The 17,117-nt window shown below is 40.8% G+C and overlaps 1 protein-coding gene across 1 annotated transcript in view; it reads right to left on the bottom strand.

Moving 5' to 3' along the window:
• Positions 1-10,010: 10,010 nt before the first annotated feature.
• Positions 10,011-17,117, bottom strand: part of GRK7 (G protein-coupled receptor kinase 7) — a 30,303-nt gene continuing 23,196 nt past the window's right edge. The window contains exon 4 of the mRNA XM_046652909.1: positions 10,011-10,347. Coding sequence (XP_046508865.1) covers positions 10,011-10,347 — 337 coding nt within the window. The remainder of the gene's footprint in view (positions 10,348-17,117) is intronic.

Raw genomic sequence — 17,117 nt, 5'->3', positions numbered from 1 at the left:
ATATAATAGTCAGCTGGTCCCATGCACCTCAACCAAACTCCCGGGGAAATGCGAGCCATTTTCTGGGCTCGCCACCACTCCCACCAGCCCTGTTTATGGGCTCTTCTTTCTGCTGTGTGTTTCATATGAGAACAAAAAGAGAAAGCTCTTGCTGAAAACTTTTGCTTACGGAAACAGAATTTCAAAAATATGCCTCAAGTTCCTTGATGGCATTGTGATATTCCAGGTTGTGTTACTGGATAACCCTCAAAAAAAAAAAAAAAAAAACGGGTAAAGTCATGACTGTCATACAGAAATAAAAATGAACACAGTATAAAGATTTTATTTAACTCATCAATGAAGGAACTGCACTACAGCCAGTTCAGAGAAGTAACAAAAACTACAAATTTATGTGGAGTAAAGGAATGAGCAAATGGACATAAAACTGGCTCTGGGACTGTTATGGGCTGAAATGTGTCTCCCAAAGTTTATATGTTAAAGTCCTAACCCCCAGGTGCCTCAGAATGTGACTGTATTTGGAGATCAGGTCTGTAAAGAGGTAATTAAGTTCAAATGAGATCCTGAGGATGGGTCCTAACCCAATATGACTGGTGTCCCTATGAGCAGAAGATATTAGGACACAGACACACAGAAGGGAGACCATGGGCAGACAGAAGAAGACGGTCATCTAGAACTCAAGGAGAGAGGCTACAAAAGAAACCAACTCCGCGGACACCTTGATGTGGAACTTCCAGCCTCCAGAACTGTGAGATAATACATTTCTGTTGTTTAAGTCACTCAGCCGGTGGTACTTTGTTATCATAGCCCTAACAAACTCCTACAATGGGGGAAGGGTCATTTGCATGTCTAGACAAGAATTATTTTGCATTCGCATTAGTTACCCACAATTTCTAGAGTTGTAAAATAGCTCTGTTAGAATCAGATAGCCCAGTCAGTTTAATAAGACTTGATTTATGACTAGGACCCATAAACTACTGCTTGTAGGCCAAATCCAGCCCTGCCATCTGTTTTTGTAAATAAAGCTTTATTGGCACACAGCCACATCCCATCCTTTACACATTGTCTCTGGCTGTTTTCCCACTACAAAGGCAGAGTTAAGTACCTGTCGTCTGCAAAGTCTAAAATATTTACTATCTGGTCTTTGGCAGAAAAATTTTGCAGATTCTCCTCTGGACAATGCATCATTTTCCACTGAAGCACAAATGTTTCCCTAAAATTGGGATGCCATTCAAGGTCAGCCAGGCCAGGGGTTCCCAGAATTTGAGATCTCATGGGTCAGTGAAATTAAGAAAAAATTGAGAGATGGTCATGGGGGCTCCAATTTTTACTTTTGTCAAATACCAGCTACTTCATAAAAGAAGACATTTTAACTACTTCTAAAAAGGATATTTAAAATAATTATTAGCCTATATATACATATAAATATATATATAAAATATAAAAGATTTGCCTTGAGCTAACATCTGTTGCCAATCTTCCTTTCTTTTGTTTTCCTCCCCAAAGCCCCAGTACATAGTTGTGTATTCTAGTCTTCTATGTGAGCCACTGCCACAGCATGGCTACTGACAGATGAGTGGTGTGGTTCTGTGCCTGGGAACCAAACCTAGGTTGCTGAAGTGGAGTGCACCGAACTTTAACCGCTAGGCCATCAGGGCTGGCTCAAAAGAAGATATTTTAAAGTGAATAGCACATGAAACACTTGCTGCATTGTCCCTCTTTCTTTCATTTCTCTGAGGTTTGGTAGATACTTAACCCCTGACCAGCCACAGTTCTTGGTCTGGATTGTGGAACCACTAATCTGGCCCAACCTTAGGCACCAGCTGCTGGCTCTCTCCAGGGAGATTCGGCTGGCTGGGACCAGGAGTCCTGGCCTTACTTGCAGTTCCCAGGCTGATGCCCTTGGCCTGAGAGGAGAGTCCTCGGGGGCAGGTTACTGCCAGAGCCAGCACGGGCATGCGCCACAAACCCAGGTTCAATTATGATGCTTCTTGCCCTGCTTTAAATAATATACTTTTTTTCTGATCTTTGAAAGAAAGATGTGTTCAATGCAGAAAACTTGGGGGAAAAAATGGGAAGAATAAAATTCATCTCCACTGAGAGAAAGATAAAGATTTACTGATCCACAGGGGAATAAAAGCACTTTCCAATCTGAAAATCCTAAACGGATAAAACCCAGGGTATCACCCACAACCAAAATGGAGCCTGGCACAGGGCAGGCACCAATATTCATTGAAAGAACAACTAAATCTAAGTAGCTGCAATGATTTTTCCTAGATCATCCAAGAAATTTCAAGAAATCTTTTCTTTTTTTTTTTTTATTAAGGTTATGAAAGTTAACATCCTTGTGAAATTACAGTTGTACATCATTATTAGTCATGTTGTAGGTACACCACTTCACCCCTAGTGCCCTCCCCCCACCCCCCTTTCCCCTGGTAACCACCGATCAGTTCTCTTTGTCCATATGTTAACTACCACCTATGAGTGGAGTCATCCAGAGTTCGTCTTTCTCTGTCTGGCTTATTTCACTCAACATAATACCCTCAAGGTCTATCCATGTTGTTGTGAATGGGACGACTTTGTCCTTTTTTATGGCTGAGTAGTATTCCATTGTATATATATACCACATCTTCTTTATCCAATCATCAGTTGCGGGGCTCTTAGGTTGGTTCCATGACTTGGCTATTGTGAATAATGCTGCGATGAACATAGGGGTGCATGGAACTTTTGGAATTGCTGATTTCAGGTTCTTTGGATAGATACCCAGTAGTGGGATGGCTGGGTCATAAGGTATTTCTATTCTTAACTTTTTGAGGAATCTCCATACTGTTTTCCATGGTGGCTGCACCAGTTTGCATTCCCACCAACAGTGTATGAGGGTTCCCTTTTCACCACAGCCTCTCCAACATTTGTCACTGTTGGTTTTGGATATTTTTGCCATTCTAACAGGTGTAAGGTGATATCTTAGTGTAGTTTTGATTTGCATTTCCCTAATGATTAGTGATGATGAGCATCTTTTCATGTGTCTATTGGCCATCCATATATCTTCTTTGGAAAAATGTCTGTTCATGTCCCCTGCCCATTTTGTAATTGGGTTGTTTGATTTTTTATTGTTGAGTTGTGTGAGTTCTTTGTATATTATGGAGATTAACCCTTTGTCAGATAAATAACTTGTGAATATTTTTTCCCAATTAGTGGGCTGTTTTTTTGTTTCAATCCTGTTTTCCCTTGCCTTGAAGAAGTTCTTTAGTCTGATGAAGTCTCATTTGTTTATTCTTTCTATTGTTTCCCTCATGTGAGGGGTTATGGTGTCCGAAAAGATTCTTTTGAAGCTGATGTCAAAGAGTGTACTGCCTATATTCTCTTCTAGAAGACTTATTGTTTCAGGCCTAATCTTTAGGTCTTTGATCCATTTTGAGTTTATTTTAGTGAACAGTGAAAAAGAATGGTCAATTTTCATTCTTTTACATGTGGCTGTCCAGTTTTCCCAGCACCATTTGTTGAAGAGACTTTCTTTTCTCCATTGTAGGCCCTCAGCTCCTTTGTTGAAGATTAGCTGTCCATAGATGTGTGGTTTTATTTCTGGGCTTTCAATTCTGTTCCATTGATCTGTGCATCTGTTTTTGTACCAGTACCATGCTGTTTTGATTACTGTAGCTTTGTAGTATGTTTTGAAGTCAGGGATTGTGATGCCTCCAGCTTTGTTCTTCTTTCTCAGGATTGCTTTAGCAATTCAGGGTCTTTTGTTGCCCCATATGAATTTTAGGATTCTTTGTTCTATTTCTGTAAAGAATGACATTGGAATTCTGATTGGGATAGCATTGAATCTGTAGATTGCTTTAGGTAGTATGGACATTTTAACTATGTTTATTCTTCCAATCCATGTGCATGGAATGTCTTTCCATCTCTTTATGTCGTCATCGATTTCTTTCAAGAAGGTCTTGTAGTTTTCGTTGTATAGATCTTTCACTACCTTGGTTAAATTTATCCCAAGGTATTTTATTCTTTTCATTGCGATCGTGAATGGGATTGAGTTCTTGAGATCTTTTTCTGTTAGTTCATTGTTAGCATATAGAAATGCTACTGATTTATGTATGTTGATTTTATACTCTGCAACTTTGCTGTAGTTGTTGATTGTTTCTAATAGTTTTTCTATGGATTCTTTGGGGTTTTCTCTATATAAGATCATGTCGTCTGCAAACAGCGAGAGTTTTACTTCTTCGTTGCTATTTGGATTCCTTTTCTTTCTTTTTCCTGCCGAATTGCTCTGGCCAAAACCTCCAGTACTATGTTGAATAAGAGTGGTGAAAGTGGGCACCCTTGTCTTGTTCCTGTTCTGAGAGGGATGGGTTTCAGTTTTTGTCCGTTGAGTATGATGTTGGCTGTGGGTTTGTCATATATGGCCTTTATTATGTTGAGGTACTTTCCTTCTATACCTATTTTATTGAGGGTTTTTTTATCATAAATGGATGTTGGATCTTGTCAAATGCTTTCTCTGCATCTATTGAGATGATCATGTGGTTTTTGTTTCTCGTTTTGTTAATGTAGTGAATCACGTTGATTGACTTGCGGATGTTGAACCATCCCTGTGTCCCTGGTATAAATCCCACTTGATCATGGTGTATAATCTTTTTGATGTATTGCTGTATTTGGTTTGCCAAAATTTTGTTGAGGATTTTCGCATCTATGTTCATCAGTGATATTGGCCTGTAGTTTTCCTTCTTTGTGTTGTCCTTGTCAGGTTTGGGGATCAGGGTGATGTTGGCTTCATAGAATGTATTAGGGAGTGCTCCATCTTCCTCTATTTTCTGGACTAGTTTGAGAAGGATAGGTATTAAATCTTCTTTGAATGTTTGGTAGAATTCTCCAGAGAAGCTGTCTGGCCCTGGACTCTTATTTTTGGGGAGGTTTTTGATTACTGTTTCTATTTCTTTACTTGTGATTGGCCTATTCAGATTCTCTAACTCTTCCTGATTCAGTTTGGGTAGGTTGTATGAGTCTAGGAATTTATCCATTTCTTCTAGGTTGTTCAATTTGTTGGCATATAGTTTTTCATAGTATTCTCTTATGATCCTTTGTATTTCTTCGGTATCTGTTGTGATTTCTCCTCTCTCATTTCTAATTTTATTTATTTGAGACTTCTCTCTTTTTTTTGTAGTGAGTCTGGCTAAGGGTTTGTCGATTTTGTTAATTTTTTTGAAGAAACAACTCTTTGTTTCATTGATTCTTTCTACTGTCTTTTTTGTTTCAATATCATTTATTTCTGCTCTAATTTTTATTATTTCCCTCCTTCTACTAACTTTCGGCTTTGTTTGTTCTTCTTTTTCTAATTCTGTTAGGTGTTGTTTGAGGTTGTTTATGTAAGATTTTTCTTGCTTATTGAGGTGAGCCTGTATTGCAATGAATTTCCCTCTTAGGACTGCCTTTGCTGCGTCCCAAATCATTTGGTACGGTGTGTTTTCATTTTCATTTGTCTCCAGATAATATTTGATTTCTTCTTTAATTTCTTCAGTAATCCATTGTTTGTTCAGTAGCATGTTGTTTAGTCTCCACATTTTTGGCCCTTTTCCAGCTTTATTCTTGTAGTTGATTTCTGGTTTCATAGCATTATGATCAGAAAAGATGCTTGATATTATTTCAACCCTCTTGAACTTATTGATGCTTGCTTTGTTTCCCAAGATATGGTCTATCCTTGAGAATGTTCCATGCATGCTTGAGAAGAATGTGTAACCTGCTGTTTTTGGATGAAGTGTCCTATATATATCTATTAGGTCCATCTGATCTAATTTTTCATTTAATTCTATAATTTCCTTGTTGATTTTCTGTCTGGATGATCTTTTCTTTTTAACGTTTCGATAATCAAAATGGCTAATATGGTGAAGTCTTCCAGGCAAAAAAATATTTCATGCATCTATTTTTTTCCTTGTATCATTTTTTTTCTTTTTTTGAGGCTTATAACTGCCAAGAACAACCATTTAAGAAGCAAGAGTTATGTATCTTCATTAATTGGTTTTCATCATCTTTTATTGTCCAAACAATTTAAGTAAGTTGTCTTATTAATAAACTGCCCTAATGATACATACAATATAATGATCTTTAAAAGTTGATTTGGTAGATTCTTATGATATGAAATGCCATTCTTTTTTTTTAAAGATTGGCACCTGAGCTAACATCTGTTGCCAATCTTCTTTTTTTTTTGTGCTCCCCAAAGCCCCCTGGTATATAGTTGTATATTTTAGTTGTGAGAGCCTCTGGCTGTACTATGTGGGACACTGCCTCAACGTGGCTTGATGAGTGGTGCCATGTCTGCACCTAGGATCCGAACCAGCAAAACGCCGGGCTGAGGAAGTGGAGCGTGCAAACTCAACCACTGGGCCACGGGGCCAGTCCCTGAAACGCCATTCTTAAGAAGCAAAGTTTAAATTATTGAATTATTTCACATTCATGCCTGGTCACCTCAATGAGAAACATCTTAAATTTGATATTCAAAATAAACGAGAATATTTTTTAACTCTGTGTGGCTGGCAATCTTAAAATCAGTAATTCACTATTTCCTATGAAAACACCATCCATACCTTCTGCTTTGCAGTTCTAAATCCCTTCAAGCAGTGTATCAAATCCATCTCCTTTAGGAAACAAACATTTCAAATAATCCCTGACAAATAGGAAGAATGAAAATGACTTCTCCCTGGCCCGGCTGGTGGTGCAGCGGTTAAGTGCACACGTTCCACTTTGGCGGCCCGGAGTTCACAGGTTCGAATCCTGGGTGCAGACATGGCACCACTTGGCCAAGCCATGCTGTGGTAGGTGTCCCACATGGAAAGTAGAGGAAGATGGGCATGGATGTGAGCTCAGGGCCAGTCTTCCTCAGCAAAAAGAGGAGGATTGGCAGTAGTTAGCTCGGGGCTAATCTTCCTCATGACTTTTCCTGAGTTCTTCCTTGTCTGAATATTTCACTCATAGATGTTTTTGTTTCTCCTGATGTCTCATTACGTTTTTAGAATTTTCCTATAAAAACATAAGCTCATTTTAACTTTTTAAAAATAAGTCAGCATCATCCCTTTTCAAAACACACTTTCTTCTTTTGATGAGACATCTGGTTGCATCTTATTTAAGTCTTTCCTTGAATCCCATCTACAACCATTTGCATTTGCTTATTTCTCGCCAACCTTTAACCTCCCCAATCAGCTCTGTCCCTCACTGTGCCCTGCCCTTATCCAGATGAGCGTCCCTCACTCTGACTTGGCCCAGGTGGGTCTCCCACCTGGCATATGAGGAGGATGAAGCCTAGGATGCATCCCAACAACTCCACTTATTCTAATCAGATTTTTCTTTCATTGTGCATGAAAACCTTCCTTCTCAGCCACTCCCTGGGACTAGCCCTCTTCCTTCTCTCACCTCCTCTGGAACTTTTAATTAACATGGCTGGGATCAGCCCTTAATAGTTTTGTGCCCTGACTTAGAATTGATGGACTTGCTGCTACTTACTGACCACGGTCTTGAATTTATTATGCCCCTACATGTCACGTACTAGATGCTTCATACACGTTATTTCTAGTCTTCACAACAACCCTGCAAAGCTTTCTGAACTTGGACAGGCTCCAAAACCTCTATGAGCCTCAGTTTCCTCATTTAAAATGTGGATAATAACAACAGGAGTCTGCCTTCTGCACACACCACACCACACGGCTTTTCTTAGGTGGTTTGTCTTATTTCTCTACGGCGTCCCCGATACTTCCCAGTATGGGCTCAGGGTATCGTTAGAGCTCAGCACATGCTTACTTGATGATTGTGTGAACATACGTATCTCATTCAGTTATTTTCCTGACTTAGTTCTAAGAAATGAAAACACAGATTTGTATTTCAAGCTATTGAAAGCAGTAGATACTCACATGAAGGAACCAAGTTAATAAGATATTACTTTTAAACGTCTAATGTGTGTAAAGCTAAATTCTGAGACCTCTACTCTTGGAATGCTCTGGCTAATTGGATTTCTGTTAACTGTTAGTTTTTTGTTAAAGTAGACTTGTCATAAATTTAACAAATTTTAATCCACTTTCTTGCCTTAGGAAAAAACAATCTGCTGGACACACCTGTCTCCTGCCTCGGTGACTCAGGACTCGGCAGTGTCTCCAGGGTGGGATGCGGAGCTTCAGGGAGCTCGCTGAGGATGGAGGAGCAGGAGGGTGAGTGGAATGTGCAGCCCCCAAGACTCAGCTCCAAGAGGATTTCTTCCTACTCAGTCCAGATACGGTTAACGCCGTCTTGTAGTTGAGGATTGCTATTAGCTAGATTCAGTAAACCAAAATATTTTTGCTTACTATTTTTACAACTCTTGGATCCCTTGCTCAAGGGACAAAACTTTTAAAACAACTTCAGTCAGGATTCTCACCACTGGGACAAGTGAGATTTCCTTATGCATACATACATACATATATATATATTATTTTAATATAATCACCCCAGGTTTATATTTGTGTCCAAAATATCTTTTATAGCCTTAGAATTCTCACTTCGGCTGTGCTTTTGAGATGTGCTAATTCTACAATAAAGTGCTGGCTGGGCACCCACTTTAAATGAGGTCACCGTTTGTTCAAATTAGTTTCTAACCCCGTATTTCTCCCTCAGGTCTTGAAACAGCCCAGAGATCTACCTCTCAAGATATATATGAGGAACTAAAGTGTGTAAAGGTAAGAAAATGTACAAGATGAATACAGATTATCTTCAGTTTCATTTACACTGAAATTGCCAAAATTACATGTTTTTGGGTATATGGAAAGTTGCTGTCAAAATGTATAATTGGAGCCATAGGCAATCACCTTTAAATCTACGTGGCTGTGGTTCCCAAATTTTTCTGAACACGAGAATCACCCGAGAGCTCTTGAAACTCGAGATGCCCAGGCTGTGCACAAGACCAATTAAATCTGGGAGTGGGAGGGGGCTGGCCGGCCCTGAGGCCCAGTGGTTAAGTTCGCGGGCTCCGCTTTGGTGGCCCAGGGTTTTGCCGGTTTGGATCCCGGGCGTGGACATGGCACTCCTCATCAGGCCGTGCTGAGGCGACATCCCACATGCCACAACTAGAAAGACCCACAACTAAAAAAAATACACAACTATGTACCGGGGGGCTTTGGGGAGAAAAAGGAAAAAAGAAAATAAAATCTTTAAAAAAAATCTGGGGGTGGGAGTCACACATTAGTATTTTTTTAAAGATCCTTAGGTGATTTCAACGTCCAGCAAAGTTTGGGAACTGATGGCATAGGGAATTGCTGGTGTAAGAAACTTGTAACATATTACTTAAAGGACTGAACTTATGGAATACTCTAATTTGCAGACCTCATGTATATTTACATTTAAAACGCTTTCACATTATAATGTAAATTATTTCAAAAAAATGAAAAACAGACTTTCATTACATTAAAAATTATTCTGTTATCTGAAATATTGCCAAAATATTACAATTCACTCCTTTTTAGGGGGAGGATATCAGGAACATTTATCTCCAGCTTCAAAATTCTTTTTATAAGTACAGAAGCAGAAGAAATAATGAAAGATGAAGGGAAGAAAGGATATAAACAAAGAAAAACTAACACGATTATTTACTAAGAATTGCAAATGGTCATTTTCTGAGTACACCACAAAGTTCCATTCTCAGTTCCTAGGACTTTGCGTAATTTTCAGAGACATGATGGTGGAGGCCTCATGCTTTTAGTTTATCAAAACAACCCTGAGTGTTCCTTTCCCCAGCCCTCAGTGAAACTGAGACTTTAGTCAGAAAGAAAGAGAAAAAGAAAGAAAGAGGGAAGGAAGGAAGGAAGAAAAAGAAAGAAAGAAAAGAAAGAGGGAGGAAGGGAGAGAAAGCATTTCCCAGTGAGCTCGCCTGTCCTTTGAACTGCTCCAGGTTGAAATGCCCCTCCTGATTGATCAGTCCTCACTCAACAGATTTTCATGTCTTAGGAACAGTCAAAGATTATGTCAGCTGAGACTCCTGTTGCCCATCTGATAGAGAGAACAATTTATAATAACAAACACACACCAGACTTGGATGAATTGCCCTCCTGACAACATGCGGGCCTGTTGGGGTCGTTCAATTCTTCAAACAGTCCCGTTTCTATAATCTCCTCCTGCCATGCTATGGGGACAGCACCTGTTGCAAATCTTTGGAAGAATGTCTTATCTTTGTCATCAAATTCGACCCCCCGAACCTCAGAGAAATCATCAATTTCATCGATGTCTTTGGCATAAACCACTGAAGGGTCTGGCACAAATGGGGGTTCAACTAGGCCGGCTTCCAGGCGAGGAAAGTTGATGGTTTTGAAGAAAGGGTGTTTCCTAGGATCATCGGACTTTTCTCTGTGAAGAAAGCAGATGGTCAGCCTGAGACACAATAACAAACCCAAATAGGAAATGTTCTAACAATACAAAGTGTGTAGCGTCCTTTTCCTATAATACATTTCATTTAATTGCAAAGACAATATAACATAAAGAATAATTTTGAAAAATAATAACTTTAAAAATTCCCCACAATTCCACCATACACAGACAGTAGCATTTCACTGTTTGTCGACAGCCTTCACAGGCAGATGTAATTTTCAAAGAGTCAAGTGATTGACATGACTTTTATTCTTGGTGTTTCATGGAAACATCAGGAAAATTCAGTGGGGCCAGAATCTGCTTGCCTGCACCTTCCAGTCATTGACTCTTGCTCTGTCCTTCAGGGTCACACAGAACAAGTGAAGCATGTCTCTTCCCACATGACCACCATTCACATTTTAAAAGCTAGCACTCATATCTCCTCACTCTTCATATGACATGGTTTTTAGGAGTCCCACCCCCCTCCTCCGATTGCCACAATAGTCTCTTTTTTTTTGGGTGAGGAAGATTGGCCCTGAGCTGACATCTGTTGCCAATCTTCCTCTTTTTGCTTGAAGAAGATTGTCACTGAGCTAACATCTGTGCCAATCTTCCTCTATTTTGTTTGTGGGATGCCACCATAGCATAGCTTGATGAGCAGTCTGTAGGTCCGCACCTGGGAGTCAAACCTGCAAACCCTGGGCTGCTGAAGCAGAGCGTGTGAACTTAACCACTATGCCACCAGGCTGGCCCCCACCATAGTCTTTAAAGACTTAAAAAAAAAATCCATTAGTAATTTTTAGAGGCATCAATAAGCACACATTCAGTGCTCAAGACTATAGTTATTTGTTCTCAAGCCCTCCTTCCTTATGCTAGAAATTATTCTGATATTTACCTTAGAATAAGGGGAAAAGTGTATGTTCCCAACTTTGTAACCTCTTATATAAGTTATCTATTGCTATGTAACAAATTGCCCTAACATTTAGTGGCTAAAACAACAAACATTTATTATCTCACAGTTTCTGTGGATCAGGAATCTAGACACGCTTTACTGGGTGCCTCTGGCTCAAGGTATCTCATGAGGTTGCTGTAAAGCTGTTGCCCAGAGCTGTGATCTCTGCTGAAGCTTTGTGTTGAGGGGGAGGGAATCTTCTTCCAAGCTCACTTGTGGTTACTGCAAGCCTCCATCCCTCACCACGTGAGCCTCTCCACAGGGCTGCCTTGTTGCACCTGGCTTTCCCCAGAGCAAATGACGAGAGAGAGGGAGAGGAAGAGAGCCCAAGATGGAAGGCACAGTCTTTTTATTACGTAACACTGGAAATGACATCTCACTGCTTCTGCCGTATTCTATTTGTTAGAAGCAAGTCAACAAGTCCAGCTCATCCTTAAGACAAAGGGATTACACGAGGGTGTGGATGCCAAGAGGTGAGGATCTTTGGGGACCATAGCAGGGGTGGCCACCATGCACTTCTCTTGCTTCCTCTTAAGCCCAGGTTTTAAAGAAATAAAAAGGGGGCTGTTTTGTGGCACCAGATTCAAATGATTTTTTTCTTTTTCTTTTACATGAATAGATATGCTGGTCTGACTATGAAATGTCTTCCTTTTGGAAGGAGTCAGTTTCTGTCATAAATCAACCTTAATAAAAATTAATCACATTCATGGTCTTTCCTTTCACATTTTCCATTCCAGTTACCAAAAAGCTTTCTGAAAAGGACTGAAGACTTCCCTGATACATCTCCTTCAGAAAGTCCCCGCCATGTAAGATGATAACCACAGCAGACTCTGCCCAACAAGGTGACCAGACTCCAAACACAACAATGACATTCCGAATAAGAACAATGAGAAGAACTAACATTTATTCAGAGCTTACTCTCAGCTAACACAACATTAAGCTCTTCATTTATGTTATCACATTTAACCATCACAACAGCCCTGTCTTTTAATTGTATTTTAAACTTCTTTTTAACCTCTTTACTTGCTTCTGCATTTATAAATGGCTGTGCAACTGAGAAAGCCAGAAAATACAGGTGAAGTTTTCAAAGGAAAAATTATAATTAAGTGTTATTATGGAAAAAAATTCACTTGGAGGCATCTGACATTCGGCTAATTCCCTGGTGGTGTTCTGTGATTTATTTATTTATTTATTTATTTATTTATTTTTTGAGGAAGATTAGCCCTGAGCTAACTGCTGCCAATCCTCCTCTTTTTGCTGAGGAAGAGTGGCCCCGAGCTAACATCCATGCCCATCTTCCTCTACTTTCTATGTGGGACACCTACCACAGCATGGCTTTTGCCAAGCGGTGCCATGTCCGCACCCGGGATCCGACTCGGCGAACCCCAGGCCGCCGAAGCAGAACGTGCGAACTTAACTGCTGCGCCACCGGGCCGGCCCTGTTCTGTGATTTAGATCTACCCCCATGCAGAAAGACCCATCCAGGACTCCTTGGACTTTTCCCATCACGACCCAACTGAAAAGACAGGTATGGAGAGAGTTGCATCGTGAGATACTACAAAGTGTCTCTTTTCTTCCAAAAGCCACCAGATCTCCATCAGTAAAGGCAAAATGCAAGGCTGCCATCTATTAGAACCTGCTGACCAATGTCTGTGTCGTTTATGTTACGCAGAGTAAGAGCCTTGAGGGAGGGTTACTGAGATAAATTGAAGCTTCATGGATGGATTTTTGAAGTTTGGTTTATTGAGGTATTATTTACCCAGCAACATTCATCATTTTCAAGGTATCAGATAGATTTTAAACATGGCAGAACAAGGATAGAGCTAGAATTCCAACCAAGCAGAATCAAGAATAAACCCTGGGCCTATGTATCTCAAAGAGAACAAACAAGCTGGAATGGGACCAGGTGCCACAAGGAAGGAGCTTGAACCAGCTGGATAGCTGCAGGCAGGCATGCACACTCTGTCCCAGAGGTCAAGAGGGCACCTTCAATTCAGTCTGAGTAGCTGTAACAAGGGAGAGTGCCCAGGGGCTTGGGAACCTCGGGAAACTTGCCAGGCCAGTCTTTACTTCAGCAGGAACGTCTCAAGCAACATCTCAAGCAACCAGGCCCGAATGGCCTTGGCTTGTCCATCAGAGATGGCCGACTACAGCCCTTTTGCAACTAGTTACAAAGGACAAGGGAACCATGGGCCACCCTGAGGTTTTCTTTGTGTTCCCAATACCGCCAACGAGAAGTTCCTGGAGGGCAGGACCCATGCCTTACGCCCTTTTCCAATAAATGTCTGCGGCTGCTGATGCTAACAACAAAAGACTAGGCTTTCCAACCTCCATTCCTTTTACTCTTGTGTCCGGGCCACCGCAAAGCTGATCACTTAGATCTTTTACGCTAATGACTCTCACCTCAGCTCTGTAATTAGAAATAGCACGAAGAGTATTTTACTCTCGAATCTCTCCCTAGCAGGGCTCTTTGGGCCATAATCATGCAGTGCACTTTGGACAAATGGCTATCGACGGAGGCAGCCTCTTTTGTAAGAGCCAAATAGGCAGCTGCAGGAAGTTTTCTCCTGCTTGGAGTGGAATGCATTTCTGAGCATTAACAGAGGCTCTTGTGTCACTGAATCCTACACAGAGGTTATAATGGCATTTCTTATAACACTTCATGAAGAAAAGATACCACCTACCCATTCATGAAGACCACAATGTGGCATTTGGTTGGCCAAGAATAGTGGGTATTGGCTTGAAATTGCGTGTCAGAGAAGCACTTAAGTCAGAGACATTTATGGTTCATTTGCTTTTGTTCTGCTGTGTTGACTGATCAGAATAAAACCGGCAAAAACACTTAAGTGGTCTTCATCTTTTATTTTATTAGAAAACACCATAGTTGACCCTATCTGGAGCCCCTGTGAGATGCTCAGAAAAGCTTTTGGCTGCTCCGCAAAATTAACTCACAGACCCACAAGGGCAAAGGAGGAAATCCTCTTCAGTGAGGTCAAAAGAAGGAGAAGGGTTTTAACTTATTTCAAATGCTTGTAAATGCAAGGGGCGGGGTGGGGAGCTGTGGGGGGGCGGTGGTGGTGGTGGTGGGGGGGTGGTGGCAGTTGACCTCTGCTGTGTAAAGTCCTGTTTAGTTATTTGTTCGGCTTTGGAGGACACCCGATACATTAATCAAACGTTATCTTATTTGAATGAAGTTTTTAAAAATACAAAGAGCTGAAATGAAAACCTTGGAAGGTTTTCTCTTTCACTGAACAGCTGTTTTTTATATGCCTTTTCTTTAATGTTGTAAACAGTTTTATTCAAAACAGTCACAACAACAGATGCTTTATAAAAAGGTTCTGCTTGATGGAGCGGCTTCAAGCAATGATCCAGTGCCTTAAGGTGGCATTTTCCTGAAGAAGTTCGTCAGTATTTCATTTGACAGACCCAAAGTGTGCTTACAAAGTATTGAAATAGATTTTCAATCAAACGCACCAAGTGGGTGGTGTCCCCTTCAGGGAAGTTATCTAAGGAGGCTGTTCACTTCCCCCACTGCCTCTGTCACTGTTGGTTTTCTCTCTGATGCTCCCTGCCCTTGATAACCAGGTCGGTAAGATGGTCAGTGGTACCAGAGCTGGTTCTCCTCTCCTTCCTGGGCACACAGAGGATGTCACCAGCCAGCCCCTTCAACCCTGGGCAGGGCCGAAGGACTCATTCTGGACAGCAGAAGTGTGTGTGGGGTGATGTGGGAAGTGGGTCACTTCCTGGCTGAGGTAATACAGAGCTCCCTAGTTCTCTGAGCTCTCTCTTCTCTTGCCACAGCAGCTGGAAGCCAATGGAGCCGTAAGAGGGAAGCAGCCCAGATCTCTGAGTCACTGCTCAGAAGAGAGAGAACTTGGAGAGCCGCTGGAGCCATAACAGATTTTGTGTGAATGAGATATAATCCTTTTGTTTTAAGCCAATGAGACTTTGGGATTTGCTTGTTATCATAACATGACCTATTCTGACCATACTAACACAACAACGTTGGAATCTACACAGGAAAATCAGTTTCACATTTTACTTCACATAATGTAGAGTTCCAGCTAATTTCAAAATACTCATTGTTAGTTTGGTTATCTGTCATGCTTGGAAAGTTATTACAAGTGGACTTTGATTCACTATTTTAAAAAATCAGGTCAAAACTTAAAAGCTTGCTTCCATACTCGAACATTTTGAGCTAAGGTAGCCCTGTTCTAGATCCTTCACTGGCAACTGCTTGGAAGATTCAGAGTCATTTGGTGGCTCAGTTCTAGTGTCATATTGAAAACCAGTCATCTTACTCTCTGGTTGTAGCTTTCATGTTTGTATAGATTTTTAGATTCTGAAAATTCAATTCAAGTAATTCAAGACATTCAAGCTCATAGTTTAGTCAAAATATTATCTATCTCCCTTAAAACAAAGTAATAATATTTGCTATCATTTATTCAATGATTCCTAACACACATTATATCTAACCTTACATACGTTACATCTAAACCTCAAAATATCCCACTGAATTAGTCAGGGCTCCCTGGAGAAACAGGACCACAGGATGTTGAAGGGCTCCAGGCTGTACCACGGTGGCATAAATATTATTTTGAGCTGAAGGCATTTGAGCATCAACAGACGCAGGTTTTGAACTCCCCTTATCTGCCTAAAAGCAGAGCTTCCCCGAAGAACTCAATTCATAAATCCTCCCCCTGGGAGTTTCACTGAGTTGAGAGGTTTGGAACCAGGGAAGACTGACTCTTATCACCAGTGACAGAAATCAGCACCACGCCCAAATAGACATTGTGACAAAACTATCATATTTTCCCATCTACTCTCCTGAGGGCCCATTTATCTTTCCTAAAAGTCATTTGTTCTCCTGTGAGGGCCCTTCCCTGCACCATTTCTGAGAAGTCATTTGTTTTCCTGTAAGTGCCCTCCCCCCGCTCCCCTATTAAAGTGGTATATAAGCCCCCAATTCTAACCACCTCCTGGTCACATTTTTCTGTGAACTCCTGTGTATGTATATGAATTAAAAATCTGTCTTTTTTTTCTTGCTAATGTGTCTTTTGTCACTTCAATTTGCAGGCCTCCATCCCTAAACATAAGGAGGTAGAAGGAAAATTTCTCCTCCCTGACAATATCTGTGTACGTATATGAGAGAGAGAGAGAGGGGGAGAGGGAGAGAGAGGGAGAGAGAGGGAGAGGTTTATTTTAAGGAATTGGCTCATGCGATTCTGGAGGCTTGGCATGTCCAAATCTGCAAGGTAGGCTGTAAGGCTGGAGACCCAGGGAAGAGTTGCAGTTCAAGTCCAAAGGCGGTTTGCTGGAGAATTCCCTCTTCACCCAGGGTGGCCAGTCTTTTTCTACCAAGGCCTTCAACTGACTGGATGAAGCCCATCCACATTATGAAGAATAACCTGCTTTACTCAAAGCCTACTCATTTATACGTTAATCTCACCTAAAAAGCACCAGTACAGAAACATCTAGAATGTTTGATCAAATATCTGAGTACTGTGGCCTAGTCAAGTTGACACATAAAATTAACCATCACCCCTTCCTGCCCCCCCATTTTATATATGAGGATATTGAGACTCAGAAAAAGTAATTCAGTTGCTTGAGGTAAAATGACCAGTACATAGCAGAGCTGGGATGTGATTCTAATCTGTGACTCTAAAACCCTTGGTTTTCTTCCGTGACACAGTCACCCACAGCCAAAGATCTTTTCACAGGTCATCTTTCACTTATTTTTTTCTTCTAAAATATCTTGATCTTATTAATCCATTGTAAGCAATAAAACTTGACTTTCCTCAAAACGAATTTCAACCAT

The sequence above is a fragment of the Equus quagga genome, chromosome 1, assembly GCF_021613505.1.
Source record: "Equus quagga isolate Etosha38 chromosome 1, UCLA_HA_Equagga_1.0, whole genome shotgun sequence".
Classification (NCBI taxonomy): domain Eukaryota; kingdom Metazoa; phylum Chordata; class Mammalia; order Perissodactyla; family Equidae; genus Equus; species Equus quagga.
This window is presented reverse-complemented; position numbering and strand designations above follow the sequence as displayed.